This window comes from Theropithecus gelada, chromosome 3 (assembly GCF_003255815.1).
Source record: "Theropithecus gelada isolate Dixy chromosome 3, Tgel_1.0, whole genome shotgun sequence".
Classification (NCBI taxonomy): Eukaryota; Metazoa; Chordata; class Mammalia; order Primates; family Cercopithecidae; genus Theropithecus; species Theropithecus gelada.
In genome coordinates, this window is record NC_037670.1 from 94,115,948 (window position 1) to 94,142,709 (window position 26,762).

The 26,762-nt window shown below is 36.5% G+C and overlaps 1 protein-coding gene across 21 annotated transcripts in view; it reads right to left on the reverse strand.

Annotated features, from left to right (window-relative positions):
• Window positions 1–26,762, reverse strand: part of HDAC9 (histone deacetylase 9) — a 910,741-nt gene that overhangs the window by 351,557 nt on the left and 532,422 nt on the right. For 13 of the 21 annotated variants that reach the window (XM_025379211.1, XM_025379212.1, XM_025379218.1 and 10 more), the window contains one exon: window positions 7,094–7,209. In XM_025379211.1, the coding sequence (XP_025234996.1) occupies window positions 7,094–7,209 (116 nt within the window). Of the gene's footprint in view, window positions 1–7,093; window positions 7,210–12,319; window positions 12,452–26,762 lie in introns of all 21 variants that reach the window. The other 8 variants (XM_025379208.1, XM_025379210.1, XM_025379213.1 and 5 more) reach the window with 1 other exon arrangement.

Genomic DNA, 26,762 nt, shown 5'->3' on the forward strand with positions numbered 1-26,762 from the left:
CTGACACAATGAAAGATCCTGACCAGCATTCTTGCAAGGCAGGAGGACCATCCCACCTTAGCATTGCGGTGAGCTCACAAGTGTTTTCAGGCAAAGCCAGGATTTTTCCAAGAAGCAGTTTTGAATCTGGCCCAGCCCTTAAATCAGTGCTTTGCTATGACGCCAATACTTCGCCATTTAGAACATGGGAATGACGGTTTTAATCTGAAAATTTTTCAGAACCAAAATTTTTTATTGTGGTTAGATAAAATGAAAATAGTAAATGTATGAATGGCTATTGTTTAACCTTCACAAAACAATTAATGAGTAACTTCTCTGTGTTAATGGTGCTGGGTGCTAGGCGTACAAGATGTCCTATAAAACACCAATTCATGTGGTAGTTAGCTGCACAGAAAAGTAAAGAACTAACTCTTTGACTTGTGATAATTACTGTAATTAGAGGAAGGAGCATTATGTTAGGACATGAGATGTGAAATGGGCCAAATGCTGGGGTAGGGGTGGCCTACTCACATTTTACTAAGGCTTTTCAAAATCTTATTTAATTTCTCTCCTGTTATGTCAATAGGAGGGGCATCTCATAGATAATATTTGTAGTTCAAATGAATACAAAACACATAGACTGAAACATTATGTCTCTCAATAGAACTATTTAGGTGGAATTGAAATTAAGCCACTGACTTAAATTAAAAGACTCAGAATCTCTTCCAAAAGGGACACTGGCTAAAATTAGAAAAATGGACAATGTCAAATGTTACAGGGATTTAGAAAGGTAAAAACTCTCATGTATTCCTGGTGGGACAGTAGTCTGGTCTAACAATTCTGTTGAACTATAAACCACAATAATTATACTGTATACCATATGACCCAGTGATGGCTCTGCTGGGAATTCTAACTTCGAGAAATTCTCTCATTAAGTTGTAGGATGATAGGACATGGTATATATTGAAGGGCGCCAGGACATCTACCTCGGGAATCAGTATGTGGCAGCACCCACCATGGATTTTTATGGTGATTGAAAGCACACCATTAGATTTCTGCATCCATAAAGACACGGTGTCTGGATCTAAAAACACATGCTTAGTGATAAAAGCAAGAAAATGGAATGATACAGATAACATTGTGCCATTTATATCCCATGAAAACCCATGGATGCAAAGTAAAAAATATATATAGTGTAAAAATTTGTATAAACAAGAACACAGGAGAGAATGATGCCTACGGGAGCAAGGAAAATGAAAGTGGGGAAAGGAGATGGAGAGAAAGAACCAAGGAAGGAGGGAGGGAAGCAGGGAAAAAAGGAGGAAGGGAAAGAGAGGAAGATAAACAAATACTTTTCTTAATCTTAAGAAGACAAAAAAGTCAATGATAGCCCTTGACAGAATGCTAGTTATACTAGTTATGTAAATAATTACTTACTTTTCCTTTTTTTTTTTTTTTTTTTGACAGGATCTTGCTCTGTTGCTCAGGCTGGAGTGCAGTGGTGTGATCAAGGCCCACTGTAACTTCAAACTCTTAGGCTCAAACTCCCAGCTAATGTTTGTTAGGTTTGTGGGGTTTTTTTTCTTTCTTTTCTTTTTCTTTTTTTTTTTTTTCCTGTAGAGACAGGGTCTTTCTATGTTACCCAGGCTGGTCTTTAAACTCCAGGCCTCAATTTATCCTCCTACCTCAGCCTCCCAAAGTGCTGAGATTATAGGTGTGAGCCCCCATGCCTGGCCAATAATCACTCACATTTTAAAAAGCTCAGAAAATGTGGATATAGAATTTTCAGTTTACTGTATGTTCCAAATTATGTACAATATGCATGAGAATCAGAAAAAGAAAAAATATATATATACACACAGAATTTTGGTGAGGAGCAGCCTGGACTTGTGAAACGAAGTCTGGTCTAAGTCTCTTATACTTGAGCTCTCCCACTCATGGCTTGTAACCCTGGGCAGCACCCAGCTTCCCCGGACTTCAGAACCTTCAGCCTGAGACTGAAGCACCTCTGCCCAGCTCTATCAGGTAACATGTGAGTCTATTGGAATGGCATACAGGAAGACATGCTTATGAGTGTCAACCAGCTTTGGCTTTACAAGGTCCCAAGTCCCTGAATCCAGGCTATCTAAAAAGAATATAGCCACGTTTTAAAAAAGAAAAGCCTCTTAATCATTTAATATTTGCCTATGGTTTTCATGGGATTTTTAGAGATTGTGTTTATTTTCTACTATTCTTTCAGATAGCTCATAGAAAATTAAAATCTCCATGTAGTTAAAAAAATTGTTCAAGCAGTAGAATCTCTCAAGTTTCCATTTTACTGGATACCCAAGAAGGTGTTACTATAAAATGGTGAGACATATTGTGAGACCAAAAAACAAAAAAACAAAAAAAAAGAAAAATCATTTGACAGAGTTTGCTTAGCATTTGAAAGGCACTGATGTTTTGTTAAAGATCTTGCTTTAAAATATTGACTCATGTTATTCCTAGTAAATGATTATTTTGTCATAGCAACCTCCTTTCCCTGAGTTGGGGGTGGGGGGAATGTGTTTTATTTGCTGCTATCTAAAACCACAGCTCTACACCCACTCAGAAGGGAGCATAACATTTACAGCAAATGTCACAACAACTATTATGAAACAACAGGCAGATGAGTCATGTGAGATTGGGGCAAAACAAGTGACATTACAGATGATTTTAGAACACTTAACCTTATTATTAGAATCCTTTTTTAAAAGCATTTGTATCTGCTGGAAAGTTTATTTTAAAAAATAGCATAGCAGAGACAGCCACTAATGTTCAACTAGAAATAAACCAGCAGCTTGGCTACCGTTAAAATAGCTATCAAATAAATCTACTGAATCTAAAGTAATAGTGTTGATATCCATGGAAACATATTTGAACCCACAGGCCCACAGTATTAACAATAAAGTAACTAGATAGGTAAAGACATCTTTGACTGGAGTTGGAAATAGAAACCCTTGAGGTTTCAGCTCCCCAACCAAGTTTACAAATGAGTAAAGCAAGTAGCTCCAACAATCTGAGTTCTGGGACTGAGCATATGTAGGAAATAGAAGAAATGGAACAGAAGTGGTCAGAGCAGATGGAGACTCACTCTCACATGAGAGCTGCTGGCTCGAAGACAAACATGCTAATGAGTTTTCCCTACCAGGAGTCAGCGTTGATAATAACAACAAAAAGTGAACTTGTTCCGAACTTCATAATTTACCACCTGCCTTCCAAACACTGATTCCTTAGAACAAAGCTGCTAGTGTAGGTATTACGGTACTCCCTTCTCCTAGATCAGGAATCTGAGGGTTAGGGGAAGTCGCTTGACCATTGACGATAAGGTAGCTGGTTTTGGAGCCAGGTTCAGGCCGAGTCTTCTGAATGGAACACCTATACATTCCACTACAATGTGCTATTCTCTGAACCTCAATTTATGAGTAAATTCTCCTCCTACTTCTGTCTACCCTTTATCTAAATTAGGCAGGACATGTGAATTACAAGATAGAAAATTTTGTTTTCATCTAGGGCTCAAGATCTTTAGATACAGCCGGACTTTCCTACTTCTGAAGCAGTACAATGGGATAGAATCCCATTCATTTACATGGGCTTTGAAACAATTAGGTGACATGCTTTTCTACTTACAGGCCATAAAATAAAGACTTCATTCAAATATACACTATTTTAATAGGAAAACTCACCAGTGTTCCTTAAGCCAAAATAGTAGAATAAACCTATTTTGTAAACGGTAAAGTATGCAACCATTTTTTTAGAGTGCAATATATTATGCAAATAATTCATGTCCCCAAAATATTTGTTGCTATGAAGTCCCGTACTACTATTAATCTTAGGAGACATCAGTAAAAATCATCCTAAATTCTAAATGATGGTTACTCAAGTATGGCTGAGAAATTTTTTTTCTCTTTTCTCCAGTTGGTGGAAACATTTAGTGCTAAAAAGCTACGATATTAACTTGCTGACAGTCTCAGTCTAAATTCCGCTGTCTCCTCACCTATCGAGAATGAATTACACTACAGATCTCTGTAAATGCAATACAGCAGAAAACCACATGTTAGCCATCAGGGTTGCATTTTTTGTTCTGGGCCACAGAGAGGCTACTCATCAGTGCATAAAGGTCTGCCCACCTGGCCTTTTGGATCATAGTTCAGGCACACAATTAATTCATTATGAGGTAAGTCACTGCTTGCTTTTGAACTCGTCTTTCCAGATTTGGAGGTGAATGTCCTGTCACTGACCTGAAGAAATACCTCTACCCTTTTAAACTCCATTAAATCACATTTCCTTCTGTTTTGTTTTGTTTTTCTTTTTTTAATGGTGGGGCTGAAAGGAAAGGTTTGCAGTGAGAGAATATGTTCAACAATTAGCTGAAAACCTAGGGTACCTAAACAGATGATTTGTGGCAAGTTATGGCTTTAGAAATATAAAACAAATTAAAACAGTATAAGCAAAATCTTGTATTTACATTCTTCACCAATGTATACTTCTTGGTTGTTCCAATATGTTGTACTAAATACTATATGGACATATATATGTATTTACAATGAAGGAATACATGTATCTTGTTTGGTAACTATCAAATCATGTTTTCCCCCTTCTTCCTTTCTGAAAGGTAATCATCATGCTAAATTTTGTGTTCCTCACTCTCTTGCCTCTTAAAAATATACTATTATGACGTATTATCAAACAAAGTACTGTATTACCGTTTCTGAACCTAGTAAAATGCTCCCTTGTTGTAAGTGGTCTTCTGAAACATTGCAATGACAATGCATTTCTTGGAACCAAACGTGCTGCTGAATGTAGTCTAGTGTGTTGTTTTCATTTTTCAATGGCACAAAATCCATTCAGGGACTGATTAGAACCCAGATCCTTTGGTGTTTTTGTAATTACTAAGAATTACATTCTTCATACTGAGAGATAATGACAATCTAAAGTGTTTTGAAAAAAAAAATTGTAAACAAGTTGTTCTTTTCCTGGAAATTTACTAAATAGTTGCAGAGAATGGACCAATATCCAAGTATAACTGCACTAACAAAAAGATGCTATCTACAACTAATAATCCAATAACGCTACTTATGTCTCTGGTTACAAATATAAACAAAGTATTTATTCCATCTGCTATCATGTTTTTGAAAGGATAATGAAAAAGAGAAAGAGGGGTAACAGGATAGTAAGTAAGAAATAGATGTGGGACTGCAGACCATGTAGAGGCCAGAATTACTATTCTTTAAATAGCTGAAAATAGTCATAAACGACAGCATCTAGATATTTTGCTCATGTTCCTTGGAAACTTATTTGAGGGAAATTTTTGAAATCTAGAAGGAAGGTATATTCCCTTGGGGAGGGGCCGGTTTCTTTGCTTTGTGCAGACTCCCAATGTGCGAACTACAAATGTGGGGCCATGATAAGTTCACAGCTTGAGGTTATGTGATCTGGGCTACAAATCTACACAAGGACTAGCTTGTTGTTAAGACTTCTGAGAGAGAGGATCTGCCCTCTGCTCTGCTCCACTCAGACAGCCCAGGGCAGGGGGGTCGGGGCGGGTGGGGGTGCGGACAGAGCAGTCAGAGGGACAGTCAACTCACCAATGTAACATAGATATGGGCCTCTGGGGTGTCGGCTTAGTATTTGCAGGGTCTCCTATTAGATTATCCTCCTTGGTTGGTACTAGGCTTTATCTTCTGTCTCTTGAGTTTCTGAGGCCCTGAAAACCAAAGCTCAAAACTCAAGTGTGCAAATGTGCCTAGAGCAAAACTGACTTTACTGGCTTCAGTCCTTTGCTCATCAGAGACAACTTCTGGATTTCTGCCTTCACTTATAGTCTGACCTGATAATTTCATAACTTATAAATAATTTATTATATATATGTGTGTTTGTGTTTGTGTGTACATATGAAATTACACAGCAACAGCTGTACAGAGACATTTCTATCAGTCAAAATAACTATTTAAAATCAACTGGGCTGCCTCAGGAGACAGTGAAGTGAGCTCCCTATAAGCAGAAGCATTCTAACAGAGGCTGGATAATCACATGGCAGAAAAGCTATGGAGATGATCCAAGAATAAGAGACTTGACCAGTCCCTTTCTGTCTCAAGGTACCATGACTCTATAAAATATAAAGAAAGAAGCATGTTATATATCAGAAGTTAACACACCAGCTCTCCTTGTACAGAGCAATGCACAGTGAAGAAGGCATAATAACAGAAACAAAAATAAGGCTTTCAGTCAATTGTTGATGACTTCAAAACAGGTGATTTCATGAGTGGCTATTTTCAGACTCTTGCCTTTGATAGCCAAATACAGAAACTACATAGACAAATTCTTGATGACTTTTATGTGAGCTTTCCTCTTAGTCTTGTATCATTGGTTACACTAAATCATGTGTTACATTAAACTAGTATCCTTTAATATGTCATTCTTCAAACATAGAGTTCATATCTTGCCCATGTTTATATCCCTACTGTGAGGCAAAATGATTTGAATATAGCAGGTGCCCAAAACATGTTTGCTCAGTGAAGCTTTACACCCTTCAACTATCATACTGCAATGATTTTTCATCACTTTTCAGTTCAAATGGATAAAATCCACCTCGCTAGGTTCTTCTTCTGAGAGGCCTGTAGGAGTTGGTTTTACTTACTGATGTGTCTACTCACATCGGCATAACCAATAACCAAGCAGAGGGACTAGTAAGTGACATAATTGTCAGGCAGTGTGCACTGAGGATCACTAAAAATGTTTGACTGAGGATTACATTTCAATATTCTTCAAGCTGGATTGCCTTCCAAACATCTCTGGTTGTCTGATTTATAAATAAGATCAAGTTTACTGAATTCTACACATTAAAAAAATCTGTAAGAAAAAATTGATATTTATGTCAGCTAATAAACATCAATTCATTTCTTATAGGTTTATAATATTTACATTAGTTAGTAAATACCAATTTTTTCAATTGGCTTACAATATGTGGAACTGAGTAAACTTCAATTCATAAATATCATTTGGATATTAAAGGCCAACTCAGAAATATCACTTTGTATTAGGTAGCTAATCAGAAATTCAATTTTTAAAAGAAACAAAATAAAAAGGGTCTTACCTCAGCATGAGGGGTAGGGGGCAAAACTGAAGTCTCATTTTCAGTAACACTTCCAGTTGGCCCGTTGTTTGGTGAACTGGGACCAGAGCCTGGAGAACTGCTACTGACTGAGGATTCTGAAAAATATTGTGAAGTACAAATGTATTCATGAGGAACATACACTGATGAACTTTAGTTAGTGCAACATGTAACACTGGGCATGTTATTTTCCCCCGATGTAAATGCAAGCACTATTTCATGAAATAGAAAGAACTAAAAATTTCTGAAGTATCTCTGAATTTTCATACCACTTATTCTCCCTTTGTTTTCATGGCAAAACATACAACATAGTATTCAACAGTTTCTAAATAAGTGAAGATATCCAGTTAGAGAGGGTCACAGGAGCTTTGAATGAGAAAAAAAAAAAGAAGGTAATCTTTTCTTACTTGCTCTTATGCTATTGTAGAAAATAACAGTAATGAAGACAATAAACTTGTGAACATCAAAAGACAGGTCGTTAACACATGAGGTCCAGACCCATTCTAATAGGTCTGAAAAAAATTGTTCAAATGCTGTGCTGTAAATTGATTTTTATTTAATATATTAAGGCTATACCTTATTATACTGTATACTAGTTAAAGTTATATGAAGAAAATACAATAGAATGTAAAATCTCAACATTGGACTGATGACCTTGTACAACACCAACTGACTTTAACTCTACTCAACTTATTTTCCAGGAGATGAGAAGTTGCCTAAATTTAACATGTAGATTTTTAAATACCAATATAACAAGAAATTCCTTTTAGCAAAAGTCAGGCAACAACAAGACAGATTCTTTATTTAACTCACCCTTTCCTTCGGATTCAAAATTCACATGTACCTCAAGTTATGCAGAAACTAATGCATTTGTTAAAACATTTAATTGAAAATATAAATTTCCATTTCCTAGAAATATAGCTAGGGAAGTCATCTTATCAAGTTTTGGCAAATTATTTATTCAGCTCTAATTAATTCCCTACCACCTTCTACAGTTCACTCATTTCAAAATTTTCCTAATTGCCTCATCATTACACCTTGTCAACCCAACGCTGCACAAATGATCTTGCTTTTCAGAGACAGGACTTTTGATATGATTTCCACCAGCATCTTTTCTTTCTACTCATGATTATGTTACCTACATTCTGTTTTCCCATTTTAAACATAAGGCTTCCTCTCTAATGTTCACACATTTAGTCTTACCCATGATCCCATCCCCTTAAAAAAGTCCTAAAAGGATTAGTTAGGTGGAATCTTCACGCCCTCCTCCTACACTGGAATTGCCCCTCTAGTCTGACGGCGTGCTAGTAATTCTTGAGAAGTGGTGTGCTCTCACAATGTCCACTTACTTCTTCAAGCCCTGGCAATATAGCTTACCCACTATAACTGCAACTATTCTCTCAAATGCCACCACACTTGAAGGCCTCTGAGAAAACATTCCTTTCCATATCCTTTCTACAGTGGCATTCTCTATATCCATGTTTGTCTTTCCAACTCTTTGACTTTTCTTCCTCCTACCAATTCCTAAATTCATACATTCACCTAAGTTTGCGGCTTTATCTCTTTTCTATTTCCCTTGTCAAAATCACTCATATGTCATTTTGGGGCAGAATTATCTCAGGAAAGTCATATTTCTTGCCTTTAACTCATAAATTCCAGCCTAAATTCCTCTGAAAGCTGAACATTTCAAGCTCCCCTACATATGTGTAAAACTCAATGTATACATTTTAATATTAACTGTTTCCTGCATATCTCTATTGTTTCATCACCCTAGAGTCATCCTTACTCTCTCTTTACTGCAAATATAATTAGTTACTAGGCCCTTTTAATGATATCTTTACACTATCTCTCCATCTATATATGACTACAATCATTTCAGTTTAAGGCTTTGTTATTCTGTCATGAACTATAGCAAAAGTCTGCTAATATTTCTGAGTCACTACAGTAGTCTCTCAAACCTTTCTTTCAGACTCTTGCAAAAGGATCATACAGAGATAACTCACACCATGTCCCTCTGCTCCAAAATGGAGTCTAATATTATTTCCCACCATTGCCCTTTCTATACTCTACATTCAGTCAAATTAAATCACCTCTTCTCCTTTAATGCCAAATACTTTTCCAGTTCATGCTTTTGTATCCTTTCTTTCCATTTCATTGCAGGCCTAATCCCACCTATAAGGTCAAAGCCTGGCTCATATAACATATGTCCCTCAGAGAAAGGGAACTCCCAGTTTCCAGGCAATATTTTCTTACCCTCTCTCAGAACACCTATAACTTTCAACTTGTATTATAATTATAACTCTACTCAGAAATGCAGTGCCACTGGAAAGAATGTGAGGTTAGTATAAGAATTCTAATCCTGCCATTTATTTACTGTGAGATTTGAGCAAATTATTAGTATCATAAAATACTTAAACACATTTTGCTCACTGCCTTTCTGTCTACATATCTTGTTTGCATTTTGATTAATCTTTTTTATCATCACCTCTTGTTTTCCTTTAACAAAGAAAATGCAGAAATTAAAAATTCTATAGGAACTTCTTTTTCTCAACTCCTAACTCTTGTCTTTACAATATGACTAATTTTTTGTTAATGTCTCATTTCCATATCATTTCCATTTCCATATTTTTTAAAAACTACTTTTTTAAACATTCTGTCTTACCAATTTTAAATTATAATATTTATACTATTTTATGATATTAAGACTGAAGTATTTCCTTATGTAGAAATCACTGTGATAAGTATTAGAGTTCAAGGCAGCAACTGCTGTACCAGAGGATTCTATGACACGACACTGGATGGGATCTGGGAGATGGCAGCAACTGATTTTCTAATATCTCTGATCTCAGTGCATGATATTGGAACTGGAGCTTGAAGAAGGGTAGCCAATGAAATAAGGATGCTGGAGTGGGGAGAATGGAAGAGAAGGCATTGCAGGCACAGGGAGAGTCAATTTTAACATTTGAAAAGAACAGAACTTTTTGTAGAGGGCAGAAAATACTTGAATTTGAAAAAAAAAAAAAAACATGGCAAGTGGGTTCCCATGTCAATGAGGTGGAATGAGTTTGAAAATAGCTTACACCTGAATCTATGAAATGGAGAAGAGAGAAAAGATATAGAGGTAAGAGGATAACAGCAACAGCAACTGAACTGCTATGATGTTATGATAGTCTCTGACAAGATACTAAAAATATCTTAAGTATTAAGATCCAAACAGATCTCATCCAAATTAGATGAAAGTTGGCAGAGCAATGGGAAGGAGTACAGGTGAAGACAGCTGTGTGTCAGCCGTCTGGAGCCTCTAAAGACATTTCGAGTAAGTGTGGTATACTAGTTAAAAATATCTACCAAAGCATCCACAAGTCCACTCATCAGAAATGCCTGTCTAATAAATGTACAAGTCTGTCTTCCAATACTTATTGTTTCCTGAGATAAAAGGGCGAGTGCTTAATCTCACAAAATTAAGAAGAGAAATATATTTTAAATTTAAGGAAATCTGAGTAAAACTCTGGTAAATCATAATCCTTATAAATAAGAACCAATCATTGCTGAGATAGGTATTGAGCTAAATGCCACTGCAATTTGGTATGGAAGAAAAAGTGACTGTGTAGAAAAAGCTATGATCAAGAAAACAGACTACAGGAAAACAGAAAAGCACATTGGGATAAATAAATATCACTTCAGACATTAAGACTATGAAGCAAAATAAAATAGCATTATGTTCAGTTTTTTCTTTTCTAGAAGTTTTTTTCTTAGAGGGGGCCTACTTTCTGTAGTTAGAAAAACCACCTATCTACATTTATATCAGACAGCTGATAGGTTTATAATTCTTCACATTCATTAAAACAAATTCACTCCCCAACTGCCCACCTCCAACAAAGATCTCTATTAGAAAAATCTAAGATTTTTATTTACTTACATACAATAGTATTTCCTGGGAAAAAAGTCTGTAACTCCAAACTTAGAATTCAATTCATCTAAATCAGTGATTATATTTAATGTTGGAAAATACATATAAACTCTAGTAAAATAATTGTATTTATTATTCACTGATTTAATATTTCTTATCCCAAGGAAATATTTTCCATTGAAATCACTAACACTTTTCTTCAGATAAGCATATAAAGGTGTCCAGATCGTATAGGAGACTAAATATTTTTTCCCAAAATTGTCGACCAAACTTTTAAGTTGCATTAGAACGTAAATACATGTTTCTACCTCCACTTCCACAGTCTTCCTCTATATTGCCTTCCTGTAGACACTGCCATGGCCAAAAGAGATATATAGAAAATGAAGAATTTTTAAAAACTTACTAAAAATAAGATCTGATCTTGGAGAACTAATACTAACTGCCCATATTGGTATAAGCACAGTTTTCCTTGAGAATGGGGGAAAAAAAAAAGTGGTTGCAAATTACCACTTCTTTCTTCATGCAACCAAAGGAAACAACTAGATACAGTGCATGGCGCTAAGTAGGTACTCAAAAACAGTAGTAAGCAGTAGTATTTTGGCTAGTGATTTTTGGTTCTTACAGCCTTAGGTCTTTCATTTCAAACCAGGTACAAGTGGAACCAGGGGTGTTGTAAGACCTCAGGTTGAATTTCCTAACCCCTCTACTAAAACAGGCAGCTAAAAAAATAACTTCTATTTGAGACCCGTGAAAATGACAGTTTCTTCCCCTTCATAAAAAGCAATATATCCCCCTCCTGCCATAAGTCCCACTTCACTAGTAAACACATAAAGTCATTTATGAGTTCTGTAAATTTGTTGAAAAGTCAAGGTTTTGCTGTTCCACGTAGTTTAATTTTCCCAGATGTACTTTGTACATTCATGTCTGAGTACAGGGGAAAGTGTTCTTCTTGGACCTCCCTCTGCTCATTTCTGATCAAATTTCATTAAAAATTATATTCTTCTGGTTGGCATTCCCAAAATGGCCTGCCTGTTTCTGAAAAGAATAAGGTGAGGTTTGGTGTTCCCTAGTTATGCCTTGATTGACACATAGTTCTGTTTTTTCATTCATTTCCTGTTTAACACAGTTGGTGAATGCATAGCAAGGTTTATTGAACTACTTGTGAGTTTTCAATATAATTTCCTTTCAAGAAATATTTCTCCTCAAAATAACTTTTAATATACAGCAGGTATATTTATTCTAAACTATTTTTTCATTCCTACTCCCAGCATTCATATATCTGCCCAATCCTCAATTACCTGTCACCTCAAACATTCGCTTCTTGAATGAAGTGACAACATTTCCATCCTTCCGCCTGAGTAAGGGGCTGCTTCTCCTCTCTGCCACTTTCTGTTTTAACCTGGACCGCACCTTCAAGTTGGGCTCAGAGGCTGGGGATTGAGACAAAAAAAATAGATAAAAATTAAAAAAATAGAGAGCCAATTGCTCCTGTGTTAAAAAAAAAAAAAAAGTCTCACCCTTTTCTTGGTCCATTCTCATTCTCAAATGAAAAACTCAAGCACATAAATGAGGCATTGACTCTATATTAATGAAACAGGCAAATGTTGCAATTATTTTTATGAAATGTGTGAAAGTTTTTTAACTTCTCTAAATATGAAAGTAAAAAGTAAACAAAAATATAAATTTTCTACTTATTTTATCTAGCAGATTTGGGATTGTTAATGGGACGTTTAATTACTAATTGTGTTTGGGTCACAGTAAGATTTATTATACTTCATTGTCAGGCCTTTTAATTCTCTCAAGGGTGAAACTTAATATCCACTAAAACAGTAACTTAATATGATTTTAGAGACTCTGACCTGGCTTGCAGTAATAAGAAGACACCTCTGCAGCATATAATTTATGTCTAATTCTGACTCCTGGAATATTTCTTTGTCAGTAGTTTCTAACCTAAAACCTGGGGAAAACATACTCTGTGTAATGACACCAAACCAACTAGAATCAATGCAAATAAGACATTCTATACATTCAGTATACTATCAGCTGGAAAGAAAAGGTGGCTAAGTCTTCGAATTGAAGGTTCTGAGTTAGGTTATATATTCCATAATACAAATGCACATTATTCACATGTATGTTACCGTTTATTTTGTATTCTAAACAGTGAAGCTTATTATAGAGCTTCACTATTTTAAAAATACCACTTATTTTAAAATAATTATACTTTAGAAGAATGGAAACATTGGATTGCATCTCTGTGTGGCAGAAGTGGATGATGATGATGGTGGTGGTAGTAGTGATGGTGGTGATGGTGGTGGTGATGATCATCATGAAGAGGATATTTCTGATAACAATTAACATTTATATAGTTTTTTCTATGCTCCAGTACTATTCTAAATGTTTTATCAATATCAACTTGTTTAACCATAAAAACATCTAGAAAGCCTATGCCTATTTATAATTTGATTAGATCAATGAGGAAACCAAAACACAGAGAGAGGGTATCTTGCCCAAGGTTACAGAGGTAAAAAGGGATGAAGCCAGGCTCTGTACCCAGGAAGTCTGGCATAAGTCTATTCTAAATACTGAAAATGTTGCTGCTCCAGCTTTCCTTATGTATTATCATCATAAAAATTATAAAACAGTTTTTCCCAAACCACCACTAATCATCTAGAGGAGATACAATGTTATAATGTAGCTAAATTTTATCAGTGAAAATATTTTTGAAGGAATTTATATTTTTGCCAGACTGCAAGGGATATCAAAAGTAGAACTTATAATTCTTCTCCACTTTTTTATTTTTTTGTTTTAGTCTTCAAATATCTAAAGTTTTTGCTTTAAGCTTGGACGGAGAACTCTTGCATTATACGTTTTCTTGGAATTGGCTTGGTGAAATAGGAACTTAACAATGAAGTTCAGATACAAAAAAATAAAGCTAGCTACTTTTTTGTGTTGTAAACCTGATTTTATGCCTGAAAATACTGAAAACATAACAAAATCAAAAGCCTGAAAATGCTGTAAAAGCAGGGTGTCAAAAGGTGGGGCAGAGATCAGGGGTGAACACAAGCTCAAAGTGATAGAGATCTGAAATATATCACTTGCTGGGACTCCCACACGGAGGCAAACCAACCAAGTAATTTGGGAAAGGATTAGGATTCTTGCCAGACCTTCCAGTAGTGGCAACATGCTTTACCTTAGTGTAGGAATCTATCTCAGTTTCTAACTCCCAACTTACCCAGGAATAAAGTGAGATACTGGGACTGTATTAATGTACTTAGATATGTTTCCATGTACACATTTATTTTTAAATTCCTTTAAAAATATTTATCTTGCCTCTGAAAAGTTATAGATAATAAATATATTTATCTAAAACCTAGAAAGGAAAAATAAAGAACCATGAATCCCTAGGTGCTAACTACATTGGTATCCTCTGTAGCCTTGCTAATAACCATAGGAAATCACAGATTCTCAAAACTTAGATGGAGATATGATTTTATAATGAAACCTGATGGATTCAATGCTGCAAATTGGCAGTCTATAGGGAGTAAATCAATTGATCACTTCAAAAGGCAGTGGGTGGACTACAAAAGACCATGCATTTTCAGTGAGGGAAGGGAATTCAGTCTGCATGGGACCACTTTCCCACTATGAAATTTGCAGTGAGATTCTAGTGCTTTCTAAGCCTGATTCGTCACTTGTGAAACATAGCTTAATGCCTTTCCAATTAGATACCTAAGAATAACCGTGAAGATCTGGGTGAATGTAGAAGGGAAGGGTTTATGAAACATATTATTGGTACTATTTCTGAAGGCTAGTTATACAGCTAAGAGGGGCTGATCCAGAACTGGGCCCCAAATCTCCTGAGTCTCAGTCTTGTACTCCTCTCTCTCCTAATATATTGCATCAGCAGCGGCCGAGTATATCTGCAATCAAGATAAAAATGTGCTGACAGATTGGAAAAATAGCATATGCCATTTAAACATTCTAAACGAAACCTAGAATTTTCCAAGATTTTCAGAAAGAAATGATTTTTAAGGTCAGCAGATAGCTTTCTCTCCTGTTTGTATACTTGAGAATTAGCCAGATATTCAGCTCTCAGATTTCTTTCAATGGTCAACATACAAAAGTAAACACCAGAAGAGGAATGAGAACTGGATTTTAGTCTTGTATCTACCACTTAATAAAATCAGTAACCTTGAATAATTCATAGTCTTGCTGAACATCAGTTCATTCACACAGACCAACTAAGATGATACCTTCATTGTGCCTGGAGTCAAATAGATGCCTGGATGATTACTTTATATCATTAAACCTCAATTTCTCATGTTAAAATGGGGTGTTGAAGGGATTTTCTTCATTTTTCCCCCCAACAGATTCAATTTTCCTTCCTTCTCTGAGCCCACGGCGGCTGAATACTGGGGCTGCAACACTCTAGTTCTCCACTGGTTGGATTTCACTTTGGCTTAATCTACTGGCAGGACAGGCTGGTGGCCAAAGAATTAAGGAGGAGGGAGAGGCCAGGCTGTCCTACAGTCTCCCTGTCACAATGCTGCATCACTGGCCATGGCTATGTCTCTTCCTGACTTCATCTCCCTCTGGAAGTCCCTATTCCATGGCTCCAGCTCTCCAGCACTCCAGGAACAATTTCCTTCCCTCTCTTCTTTGTGGGAATGATCTCCCACTGTTGCTATTTTCTGGGTACCCCCACTTCCCTAGGCAGTTCATTTAACCTTATTCACTTCCTTGTTAAGTACTCCCTTCATAAAAGTCTATGACCCATACTGCAAAGATCTGTTCCCTGCCAGGATCCTGATTAATATTGTCCTACATATCATTTTTGTTTTTCTTTGAGATGGAGTCTTGCTCTGTCGCCCAGGCTGGAGTGTAGTGATGCAATCTTAGCTCACTGCAACCTCCACCTCCTGGGTTCCAGTGATTCGCCTGCTTCAGTCTCCCAGGTAGCTGGGATTATGGGCATGTGCCACCATGCCTGGCTAATTTTGTATTTTTTAGTAGAGACAGGGTTTCACCATGTTGGCCAGGATGGTCTTGAACTCCTGCCCTCAGGTGATCCGCTCGCCTCGGTCTCCCAAAGTGCTGGGATTATAGGTGTGAGCCACCGCACCCAGCCAGTCCTACGTATCTTGCAGCTACCATTGGATCAAATGAAATAATGTCTAGTAGAGAACAGGCCAGTGGTTCACAACCAGGGAAGATTTCTCCTCCAGGGGACATTTGGCAATATCTGGAGACATTTTTGGCTGTCAGTATGGAGAGCTACAGGCATCTGGTATGGGTACAGGCCAGGGGTACTGCCAAACATCCTACAAAGCACAGGACAGCATCCCATGACAAAGTATTAGCTTTACCCAAATGTTAATAGTGCCAAGTATGAGAAACCCTGAGACAGGCAATCAATCAATGGCAGCTGTTAATAATTGTACTGCTCTGGGATGATTAAAGAAAATAATATCTGTCAGAGATTCCCAAAGAAGCTGGAGAAGGGCAAGGGAAGAAAAGAGAGATTATTAGAAACTGAGAGTACTGTAGGTAGCTTGAATATATTAAATATTTCAATAAATTTTATACTTGGAAGTTGATTTTAAAATGTTTCCAATAGCACTAATATTTCTAAAAATAATAATATGAGGCAACTTTTATCATTAGTTGATGGAGTTATGCAAAAAGGCATAATTCTCAGTTTTAGAAAGGATAACATTTTAGGCATTGTGATTATCTGAGGACATAAGGTTTTGAAAATAAGGAATCTCTGACATACTGTAAAGCACAACATCGATTTATGTTCACAAAATATATAATATACAACTTCTCTAAAGAACGCCCCTATTTAATGTTTCTAGCAAAACCTTCTGCCTATATTTCAGGTTTTGGATCATGAGAGATATTGAAATCTCAGTAGTGAGGGTGAGAGATGAGATGATAGATAACTATCATTTAGTACTGGCAATGCTCTATAAAACTCACTCCTAACATTTCCGAAGCCCACACACCAAAGCTCAGCATGATATATACCCAAGCAGAAGAATTAATGGCCTAGTGTGCTGACTTGGTTTGCAGTTAGAGTTAATTCTATTTTTAATACTCTGGTCTCCCCAAAGGCTGAAGATTTCCATGCCAGTGACTTACTAATGGGATGCAAATCCTCAGAGCCCAGAAAAAGATCACAAGCTGGGGAGAGGTTCTGCTTGTATATGAATGTATTTCATGCCTAGTTGCACTAATTGCCTTTCCATTTTTACCCCACACCCATCAGTTTCTACATCTCAATTAATCATAGAAACAGAAGGCAAGCTTTTTAGTGTGTGTGCTCGTCTGAATACATTTGTCTGCTGAGATGAAAACTTTGTATAAAAATTGACTATCATTACTTAAGTGAAAAGAATCAATAGTAAAATAAACAGAACAGACAAAACACCCTTTTCTCTTCTCACCTAAAAGAAAAAATCGTCAATAAAAGGAAACAGAAAATATCTAAAGAATGCCTCATGAACTAAAGGTATTTCAAATCTTTATTCTCATACTAGTCTCCATGGTATTCAATAAACAGGGTGGCAGGTATGAGAATAAAACATGGGAGAGGAATAGTAAACCTAGGTGGCGGAAGCAAAGTTTAAAAAATTAGGATTCCAAGATACAGTGAGTGACACTGCCCAGACTTGCCATTTTAGTAAGAGATTGATATGTGTGACTGTGTACATAAGTGTGGGGTGTGATTTTTGTACACACATGCATGCAGACAGGTACACAAACTATCTTGTGTAGAAGCACAAAGGACTCTGACACAAATAGACCAGACCTCTCATTTCAATGCTTTTTTTTTTTTTTTTTAATTTCCCTGAGATGGAGTCTTGCTCTGTCGCCCATGCTGGAGTACAATGGCGTGATCTTGGCTCACTGTAACCTACGCCTCCTCCTAGGTTCAGGCAATTCTCCTGCCTCAGCCTCCCGAGTAGCTGGGATTACAGGGGGCGTGCCACCATATCCGGCTAATTTTTTTTTTTTTTTTTTTTTTGAGACAGAGTCTCGCTCTGCCGCCCAGGCTGGAGTGCAGTGGCCCAATCTCGGCTCACTGCAAGCTCCACCTCCGGTTCACGCCATTCTCCTGCCTCAGCCTCCCGAGTGGCTGGAATTACAGGCGTCCGCCACCACGCCCGGCTAATTTTTTGTGTTTTTAGTGGAGACGGGGTTTCACCATGTTGGCCAGGCTGGTCTGGAGCTCCTGACCTTGTAATACTCCCACTTTGGCCTCCCAAAGTGCTGGGATTACAGGCATGAGCCACTGTGTCCAGCCGCCAATGCTATTTGATGTACTAACTGTAACCCCAGATGAGTGGTTTCATCTCTGTGAATCATTTTATTATCTATAAAAGAATGGTAACAATGCCTACCATAAATACTGTTTCTTGGCTCACCTGGTTGTCTGTTATAAAAAAAAAGTTGTTCAATACATAGATGTTGAAAGAATGTTTCATGAAGTGCACATATAAGAAGAAGGAAGTTATGTTAAAATTAAACAAAATAAAAAGTAACTAGGGAGAGAGATGGCTGCAATTGGTACACTCCTTTGCCTAGCCTAATGTTTGAAAACACCATAACAATAACAATAACCCTTTTCTGAACTTTCACTCAGTATACTTAAAATAACTTAATAATTGACTTCACATATTTTTCTCACTTTTTAATTTGCCTGCTTATAAATTGTATTCTACTTAGTTCTAAGTCTTAACTCTATCATCACTTAAGAAGGACTACCTACTCTGTGCATTTTGCCTCTGTTCACTTTTTTTTTTTTTCTTCAGAGACCAGGTCTCACTCTGTCACCCAGGCCTCACTCTGTCACCCAGGCTGGAGTGCAGTGGCATGATTCCAGCTCACTGCAGCCTCAAATTCCTGAGCTCAAGAGATCCTCCTACCTCAGCTTCCTGGGTAGCTGGGATCACAGGCATGTGACACCAAACCCGGCTAATTTTTGTATTTTTTTATAGAGGTTTTAACCAGCCACATTGTCTGAGCTGGTCTCCAATTCCTGGGCTCAAGAGCTCTGCTTGACTTGGCCTCCCAAAGTGCTGGGATTACAGATGTGAGTCACTGTACCCGGCCTCTGTTCACTCTTAATCCTAGGTTATGAATATTCTTTATGTCAATAATTTAGATTAAAAAATTTAAATACCACATAGCATGGTATATAGAAGTTCTTCATTCTTATTGAAAATTATCATAAGGAAAAAAGGGAAAAGTTTCCATTGTGTTAATATTATTTATATTAATATTTTAACATAATATTTCATATATTAAGATGATTATCATTAACCAAGATTGAATACTAGATTAATAAATGTTTCTTTAGGCCGGGTGTGGTGGCTCACACCTGTAATCCCAGCACTTTGGGAGGTTAAGGTGGGCAGATCATGAGGTCAGGAGTTTGAGACCAGCCTGGCCAACATAGTGAAAACCCATCTCTACTAAAGATACCAAAAATTAGCCAGGTGTGGTGGCACGCCCCTGTAATACCAGCTACTTAGGAGGCTGAGGCAGGAGAATCGCTTGAACATGGGAGGCAGAGGTTGCAGTGAGCTGAGATCATTCCACTGTACTCCAGTCTGGGTGAAAGGGCGAGACTCTGTCTCTAAATAAAAAAATCAATGTTGTTTTAAATAAGGAATATTTGGGATATTCAACAATTCCATCTATAGTAAACATTTAACTCTGTAATCATAGGTGAAGGTCAAATCTTCACCACCAGCTTCAGATCCCTTTCTGGCATTGTCTATTCTTCCCTGCAGCACTGGATATGTCAACTTCACACAGTTTCTCCCTCCCCTAGGTATCTCCTGCTATCTCCCCATCTCAAGGATCCCTTAGGAGCTGCCATATTTAAATGTTTTGTTACTTGGAACCAAATACTTATAATCTATCACCTATTCATTCACTCTGTGTCCTTTATGAAGATTAGATTTCCTAGCACAGTTCCTGCCCGTGTCTCTCCTCTAACCCAGGCTGGCACTGTAGAAATCTAGAAACTGTTCAAATACGTAATCACTACAATTATGAAAGACACTTTGCGGACACAGTAGATCCTCCAGTCTAGTTAATCAGAATACACAGGTTACCCTAATTAAAAGTTTCATAATTATACAAAAGGTACATATTTTCAAAAGTACTATTCAGCATAGTACAATAAATAATACAACGTATGCCTCTTTTGGCTGGGATAAAATTAATCTTTAATGTTATGAACTAGATTTTATATATTTTGACACCAAGGAGCAAAATTTCTAATGTAACGATTTCTAATTATAACCAATTAATGGTATGTAATTCATACATAAAGTTTTCAAAAAATAATTTTGGGGGTATTTCTAGCTACACGCATGGTAATACATGAATGCAATTTCCTAAAGACATTATAATACTATTTATCTTTGAGAAATACTACTGCATCTATCCATTCTCTTATTGCACATTTTTGTCTATTTGTTAAGATAATTATTCTGTTTCAAAATCCATATTGGTAAATGTTACTCAATTTACAATATTATCTTTTGAAAAGTACTAATTTTATAATAAAATTTGTTGCTTGCTTCTGATTATGTAAGTCATATATATCTGAGATTTTTAAGAATGGGAAAATCTGTATATATTCTAAAATGTTCCCTTTGTGTTTTACGGGAAAAATTATTTGAAAATGAGAATCATTATACTTATGATTATATCCTATTTGTTCATTTAATAATATATTATGAGTCTTTTCCCAGGTAATTATATATTCCTTAAAATTATTGCATTTATTATGTTTTTCCCCAAGCAATTATATATTCTTTTAAAAATACATTATAAGGATACATTATATATTATATATCCACACATACATGTGAATACACAATATTTCATTTAATAAGACAATGTTGGACACTTGAGTGTACTACATTGTTGTGCTTTGAAAGACAGCACTGTTATGTACATCGTTGTGTGCATTTTGTGGGAAGTTGTAGTTCCTTCTATCAATGTAAATAGAAATTCAATTCTTAGGTTTATCACAGATGGAAACAACAATGATAACCTCTCTACATACAGAAAAAAAATGGTCATACATAGGAAAGAGAACTACCAAGTCCTTGGAGGCATCGCAGAGTACTATGGGAAGACAGTATCGGGGCCGTAAGTAACAGGAGCATGGTCTAGAAGGGGAAAGGTGGGCATTTTTCCTTTAGCATCTAAAGCTCATGACAGTGCACTCAGTTCCCTCTAAGATCAGCACTATATGCTGAGACCTGTTTCCTCCTCAAGAGTGCCTGGCACTCAGCAGGCTCAGGTGAAACTCAGTAAAAGTTTACAGAGTGAATGAATGAATGCACAAATTTCTTATTTTTTTCCTGTTTGTTCCAGTATTTAAAACAAAACAAAACAAAACAAAACAGTACCACTCAGTAGTAACACCGGATTTTAGAACTACCTTTAGTACTACTCATTACTGTTTTTTAAATACTAGGACAAACAGGAAAAAATAACTTTCTAAAATTTGTATGACATTTTAACAAATTATCATTTTTAACACAAAAATACTTTAATCAATGTGATTCAGTATAAAAATAAATTTTAATAGTAGGTTATAAAATTCTAATTACATTCTAGTTAAAATTAAAACCTACTATTTAATTAGTTCTATTGTTTAATTACATTCGATTAACAGCTATTGAATAATAATATTGAGAACCAAGGTTGCAAGTTTCATGCAGACTGGAAAGCTGTGTAGCCATATTTCCATTGTTCAGGTACCTATACAGTGCCTACTACATGGAATAAACCCTTTAGCTATTTATTCAAACAAGGAATTAAGGAAAGGAAAAGGGGCATGTTAAGTGCTGAGGCAACTCCCCAAGAGAAAAGACAGAGCCTTTTTCTCCTAGGTACTCATGGTCTCAAGAATGAATAATATACTAACTGGGATCAGTGCCATGTGATAGATATAAGCAGAGTGTTGTGGCTGAAAGGCAGAGATTGATTTGCTTTGAAAGAGGATCCTCCGGGGCTCAGTGAGATGTTGACAGGTAAAGGTGGGAGAAGTGCAGTTCTATGCAGAGGAAATAACCACGTCCAATGGCACAGTGCCCACAAATTCAAAGAATGGAGATTAAATATGCTGGTGAGGGAAGGAATACTACATAAAAAATGAAACTTCAGAGATAAATATCAAGCACATTTTAGCTAATCTGTGAGACACTCATAGAGGTTATTCAACATGTATCTTCAAATTCCCTCTCCCTTCCGGCTCCTTCTCAGAATGTAGACATGCTCAAATATTTCCCATTCAAATAAAAATAAGCCCCCAAAGACACAGATCTTATTAGCTACTTCCTGTGATTGCACTTTCATAGTCAAGTTAAAGAACTAGCCTATACTTGCCACTACCACTTCCTAACCTCAAAACACTGCAGTATGGCTCCAGCCCTCGATGCTTAGCAGAAATATAATGTAATCATTGATTTTGTGTCTATTTCCAGTACTTAGCAAGAACACAGGCTCAATGGGTCTCCATAAACAGTTACTGAATGAATAATACATGCCTGCATACATCCAAGCATGAAGGAAACTTACATTAAAAGGCTGAGTTTCAAATATTGTTGAGAAGAGAACTAGATGAACCTCAACTACCCTAATTTCTAAGAATTTCTTGATGCTGAATGTTATGGCAAGAGGTCTTATAGATCATATGTGGAATGCAGAAGGAATTTCTCTTTTCTGGCAAGCATCACAAATACTACATTTTGGAGTCAAGGAAATCCATATCTCATACAGGCCAGAATGCCTTCATATGCTAACTCCTTTATATGCTTTAATTTTTCAAATATATTTTATTTACCTGAAATAAATTTAAAAATCTATCTAGCATCATTTTGAATTATCATTTCAATAAATCGAACTAGATTATAAACCTGTTTCAGTCTTCAATCCAGTTTCTAAACAAATTTTCTTTTCTACCTGAATCTCAAAGTTTTATTATAAAGTATACTTCTGAATTACTATTTCACAAGTAATGTGCTACTTTGAGGAAAATCTCAATTCATAGAGTATATATTTTTTCTTAAAAACAAGTCCTTTTCACTCTAAAATTCTGTATAATTATTCTGCTATGAATCTTTCTGTAATAAACTAATTCCAAAGTTTACATACATATACATACACATATATATATAGAAACACAAAATACTGTACTAGATATATCTTTTATATACCATTTCAAATAGAAATGGCATGAAAAGTAATTCCATTGTGCATATAAAACATTTTAACGTCCCTCCTACCCAGACAGTTCATAAGACAGCTACACATGTACACATAGATGTGAACTAACTGCAAGAGACAGTGGGGCCATTTTAGTAGGTGAGATCTATTTAGGGTGCAGCCCAGTGCTTGATAGGGACACACAGGGAAACAGCATGGAATTATTCACAGAAAACGTTATAGGTCAGGATTTCATGGTCCAGAAAAGTAGTATCTATCCCCTGATAATATCCTGGGTGTCATCATAAACCTAAACTTTATTGTACTTATTCGTTCTCTCAGCATGAACCTCATCTTGTTACCCTCCTAAGAGTCTGGAGTTGTTTTCCAGTCTTGACTCTACCACTGTAACATCTGAGTAAAGTATTATTTAATGTCTCTGCACCTCGATTTTCTTGCCTGCAAATGTGGACAATCATAACCATTCGTGACCTTAAAGAGTTCAGAAGTACTGAATGGAATACATTGACTACAATAATTTGAAATGCCATACAATTGTCTTCTTCAAATATATTACTTTAGATTTTTTTCTCTGATGTTTATCTGAAAATTTTTAGCTGATTCCCATAAAATTGCAAAATCATCCTCTAGCAGGTCATTTCATTCCACAAGAATTAAAATAAAATAATATTTAAAAGACTATAACAACTATAAGATTTGCTAACATGAAAAATTTTGTTTCCTTGTTTTCTTCTGATTTACCCAGTTACAGTCATCCAGAAGCAGTTAGTCTCTTACCTCCAAAATGTTATTGCAAAGTAAATTCTTAAAAATTATTTAGCAAAATAACTTCTAGAATTTTAAATACCTAAATAAATGCATATTAGTTCCTATTTTAGTGCATATATTCATTTACTCATATAAGAGACATTTATTCTGTGACAATTACGAGCTCTCTGAAGATGCTGGGGATACAATAATAAATAGGCTATAGATATTGTCCTCAAAGATTCCTCAACTAAGTACAATGTAATTTTGATACAGAGATATATGCACAGAGATATGCCTGGGCATATTTGGGCATATACATTTGGCATAAAATATGAAGTGACTATTTGGGGTGGCCTGGTGGTTAGGAAGGTACCAGGTATAGCTTAACAGAGAGAAAATATATATCATCTGAGCATTCAAAGATGAGTATAAGCTATTCAAGAGGGCACTTTTTTAAAAAAAAATTTACTTTTTATTATTATTATACTTTAAGTTCTAGGGTACATGTGCATAACGTGCAGGTTTGTTACATATGTATACTTGTGCCATGTTGCTGTGCTGCACCCATCAACTCGTCAGCACCCATCAACTCATCATTTACATCAGGGATAACTCCCAATGCAATCCCTCCCCCCTCCCCCCTCCCCATGATAGGCCCCGGTGTGTGATGTTCCCCTTCCCGAGTCCAAGTGATCTCATTGTTCAGTTCCCACCTATGAGTGAGAACATGTGGTGTTTGGTTTTCTGTTCTTGTGATAGTTTGCTAAGAATGATGGTTTCCAGCTGCATCCATGTCCCTACAAAGGACACAAACTCATCCTTTTTATGGCTGCATAGTATTCCATGGTGTATATGTGCCACATTTTCTTAATCCAGTCTGTCACTGCTGGACATTTGGGTTGATTCCAAGTCTTTGCTATTGTGAATAGTGCACTTTAAGAAGAGTAAGGAGCATTTGGAAAACCAGATGTGAATGGCTTGTGTGAATGGGAAATGGAAAGATTTGTTCATGGGATTTCAATTTTTTCAGTACTGCTAGGGCAAAGGGGTATGAGGTCATGGAGTGGGGAAAGTTGAGAGGTCAGAGAGGGAATGAGGAGAGAGAGATCCTGCTTGCGATGGAGGAGCTTTAGCCTTGTACATAACAGAAGAGGCAGTAAATGGCTCTTTTAGAGGGTAGGAAGACTAGATTTAAACTTTAGAAATTCAAAGGATTGACTGGACAGGAGTATGATGGAATCAGTGATTAATAACTGGAATGGAGACTGAACAAAGTAGGGAATGAACTATAACAGTAGGCATGATAAGAAAGGGAAGACTTACCAGCAAGCAATAACAGGAGTTAGTATCGGAAGAAATGAAGGGGAACTAGGAGCCTGGTGTGGTTCTGAGATTTCTGGACAGAACATGGTTCTATTTATTTCTTTAGGGAATCACATTGTCCAGCTTAATAAAGAGATGCACGCACATTTTTTAAGTGTCTAATTACTGTTACTAATAATTGTTATCTCTCGCAATATAATTTCAAGTCTTTAGGTGTAACTTCTAAGTCTATTCAACTCTTCACAGCCCCTCAGATACATTCAGGTACCATGGATCGGTAGCATCACTGACAAGGGGTCAGCACTAACTTCTGGCCAACAGGAGACTGTCTTCTTCCCAGTTCAAATACCACCTTGCTTCTTGCTCTTTTCCTGTTTCAGAACCTTCCAAGTTACCTGGGCATCTGTTATTATTAATTTCACTTTGCAAGTTTTGATTTTATAACCTTTAGACAACCTTTATGGTTTTGGAAAGTTCTTGGTAATTCAATTCTACTTCAATAGCATTTATAACTTTACTGGACTATATCATAAATTTTCCTTATAATATATATTTATAAGGAAACACTATTACCTATTTTGAATGGATATAAAAGGCAAATTTTCACCTCTAGATCCATTCAGGCCTCCCTGAAATCCTTTTCTAGACAGATTATGAGTTACACACCTTCTATGTAGTCAACTTTCTCTGGATGACTGTCTGGATAAAGGCATCTCAAACAAATTTCACATAAAATGGTAAAGAGGTAGTAAGTCAAAGTACACTGTAGAAAACATCATCTTAACAAAAACTCTAAGCAGTTGGAGTAGGCACAATAATGCCCTACTCCAAAGATGTCCATGTTCTATTCCCCAGAATTTGTGAATATATCACATTAGGTGGTAATGGGAAATTAAAGTTACAGATGGATTTAAGGTTGCCAATCAACTGATTTAAAGAAGATTAACTTGGATTATCCAAGGGGTCCTTAAAAAATAAGGAACAAAGAGGCAGAGGAGTGTCAGTGCAATGCCATTTGGGAAGGGCTTGGTTGGTCCTAGTGGCCATGAGGATGGGAGGGCCCACAGCTACAGCTTGCAGGCAGCCTCTGGAAGCCAGAAGAAATAAGGAAAGGCATTCACTCCCAGAGTCCCCAGAAGGGAACACGCCAGGGTGATGCCTTGATTTAAGCCCAGTAAAAGCCATTTTGGACATCTGACCTCCAGCATTATAAAATAATAAATATAGATAGGTTTAGGCCAACTAAGTTTGTGGTAATTTGTTATAGCATCCACAGGAAAATAATACAGTAGTTGAATGAATTCCAAGATTGGTGCTATTTTGGAAGTCTGAATATTCTGAAATACTGGTTCTGACTAGATCAGATTTTACTGGGCTGTATTTTTAATGCATTATTTTTAGGTAATG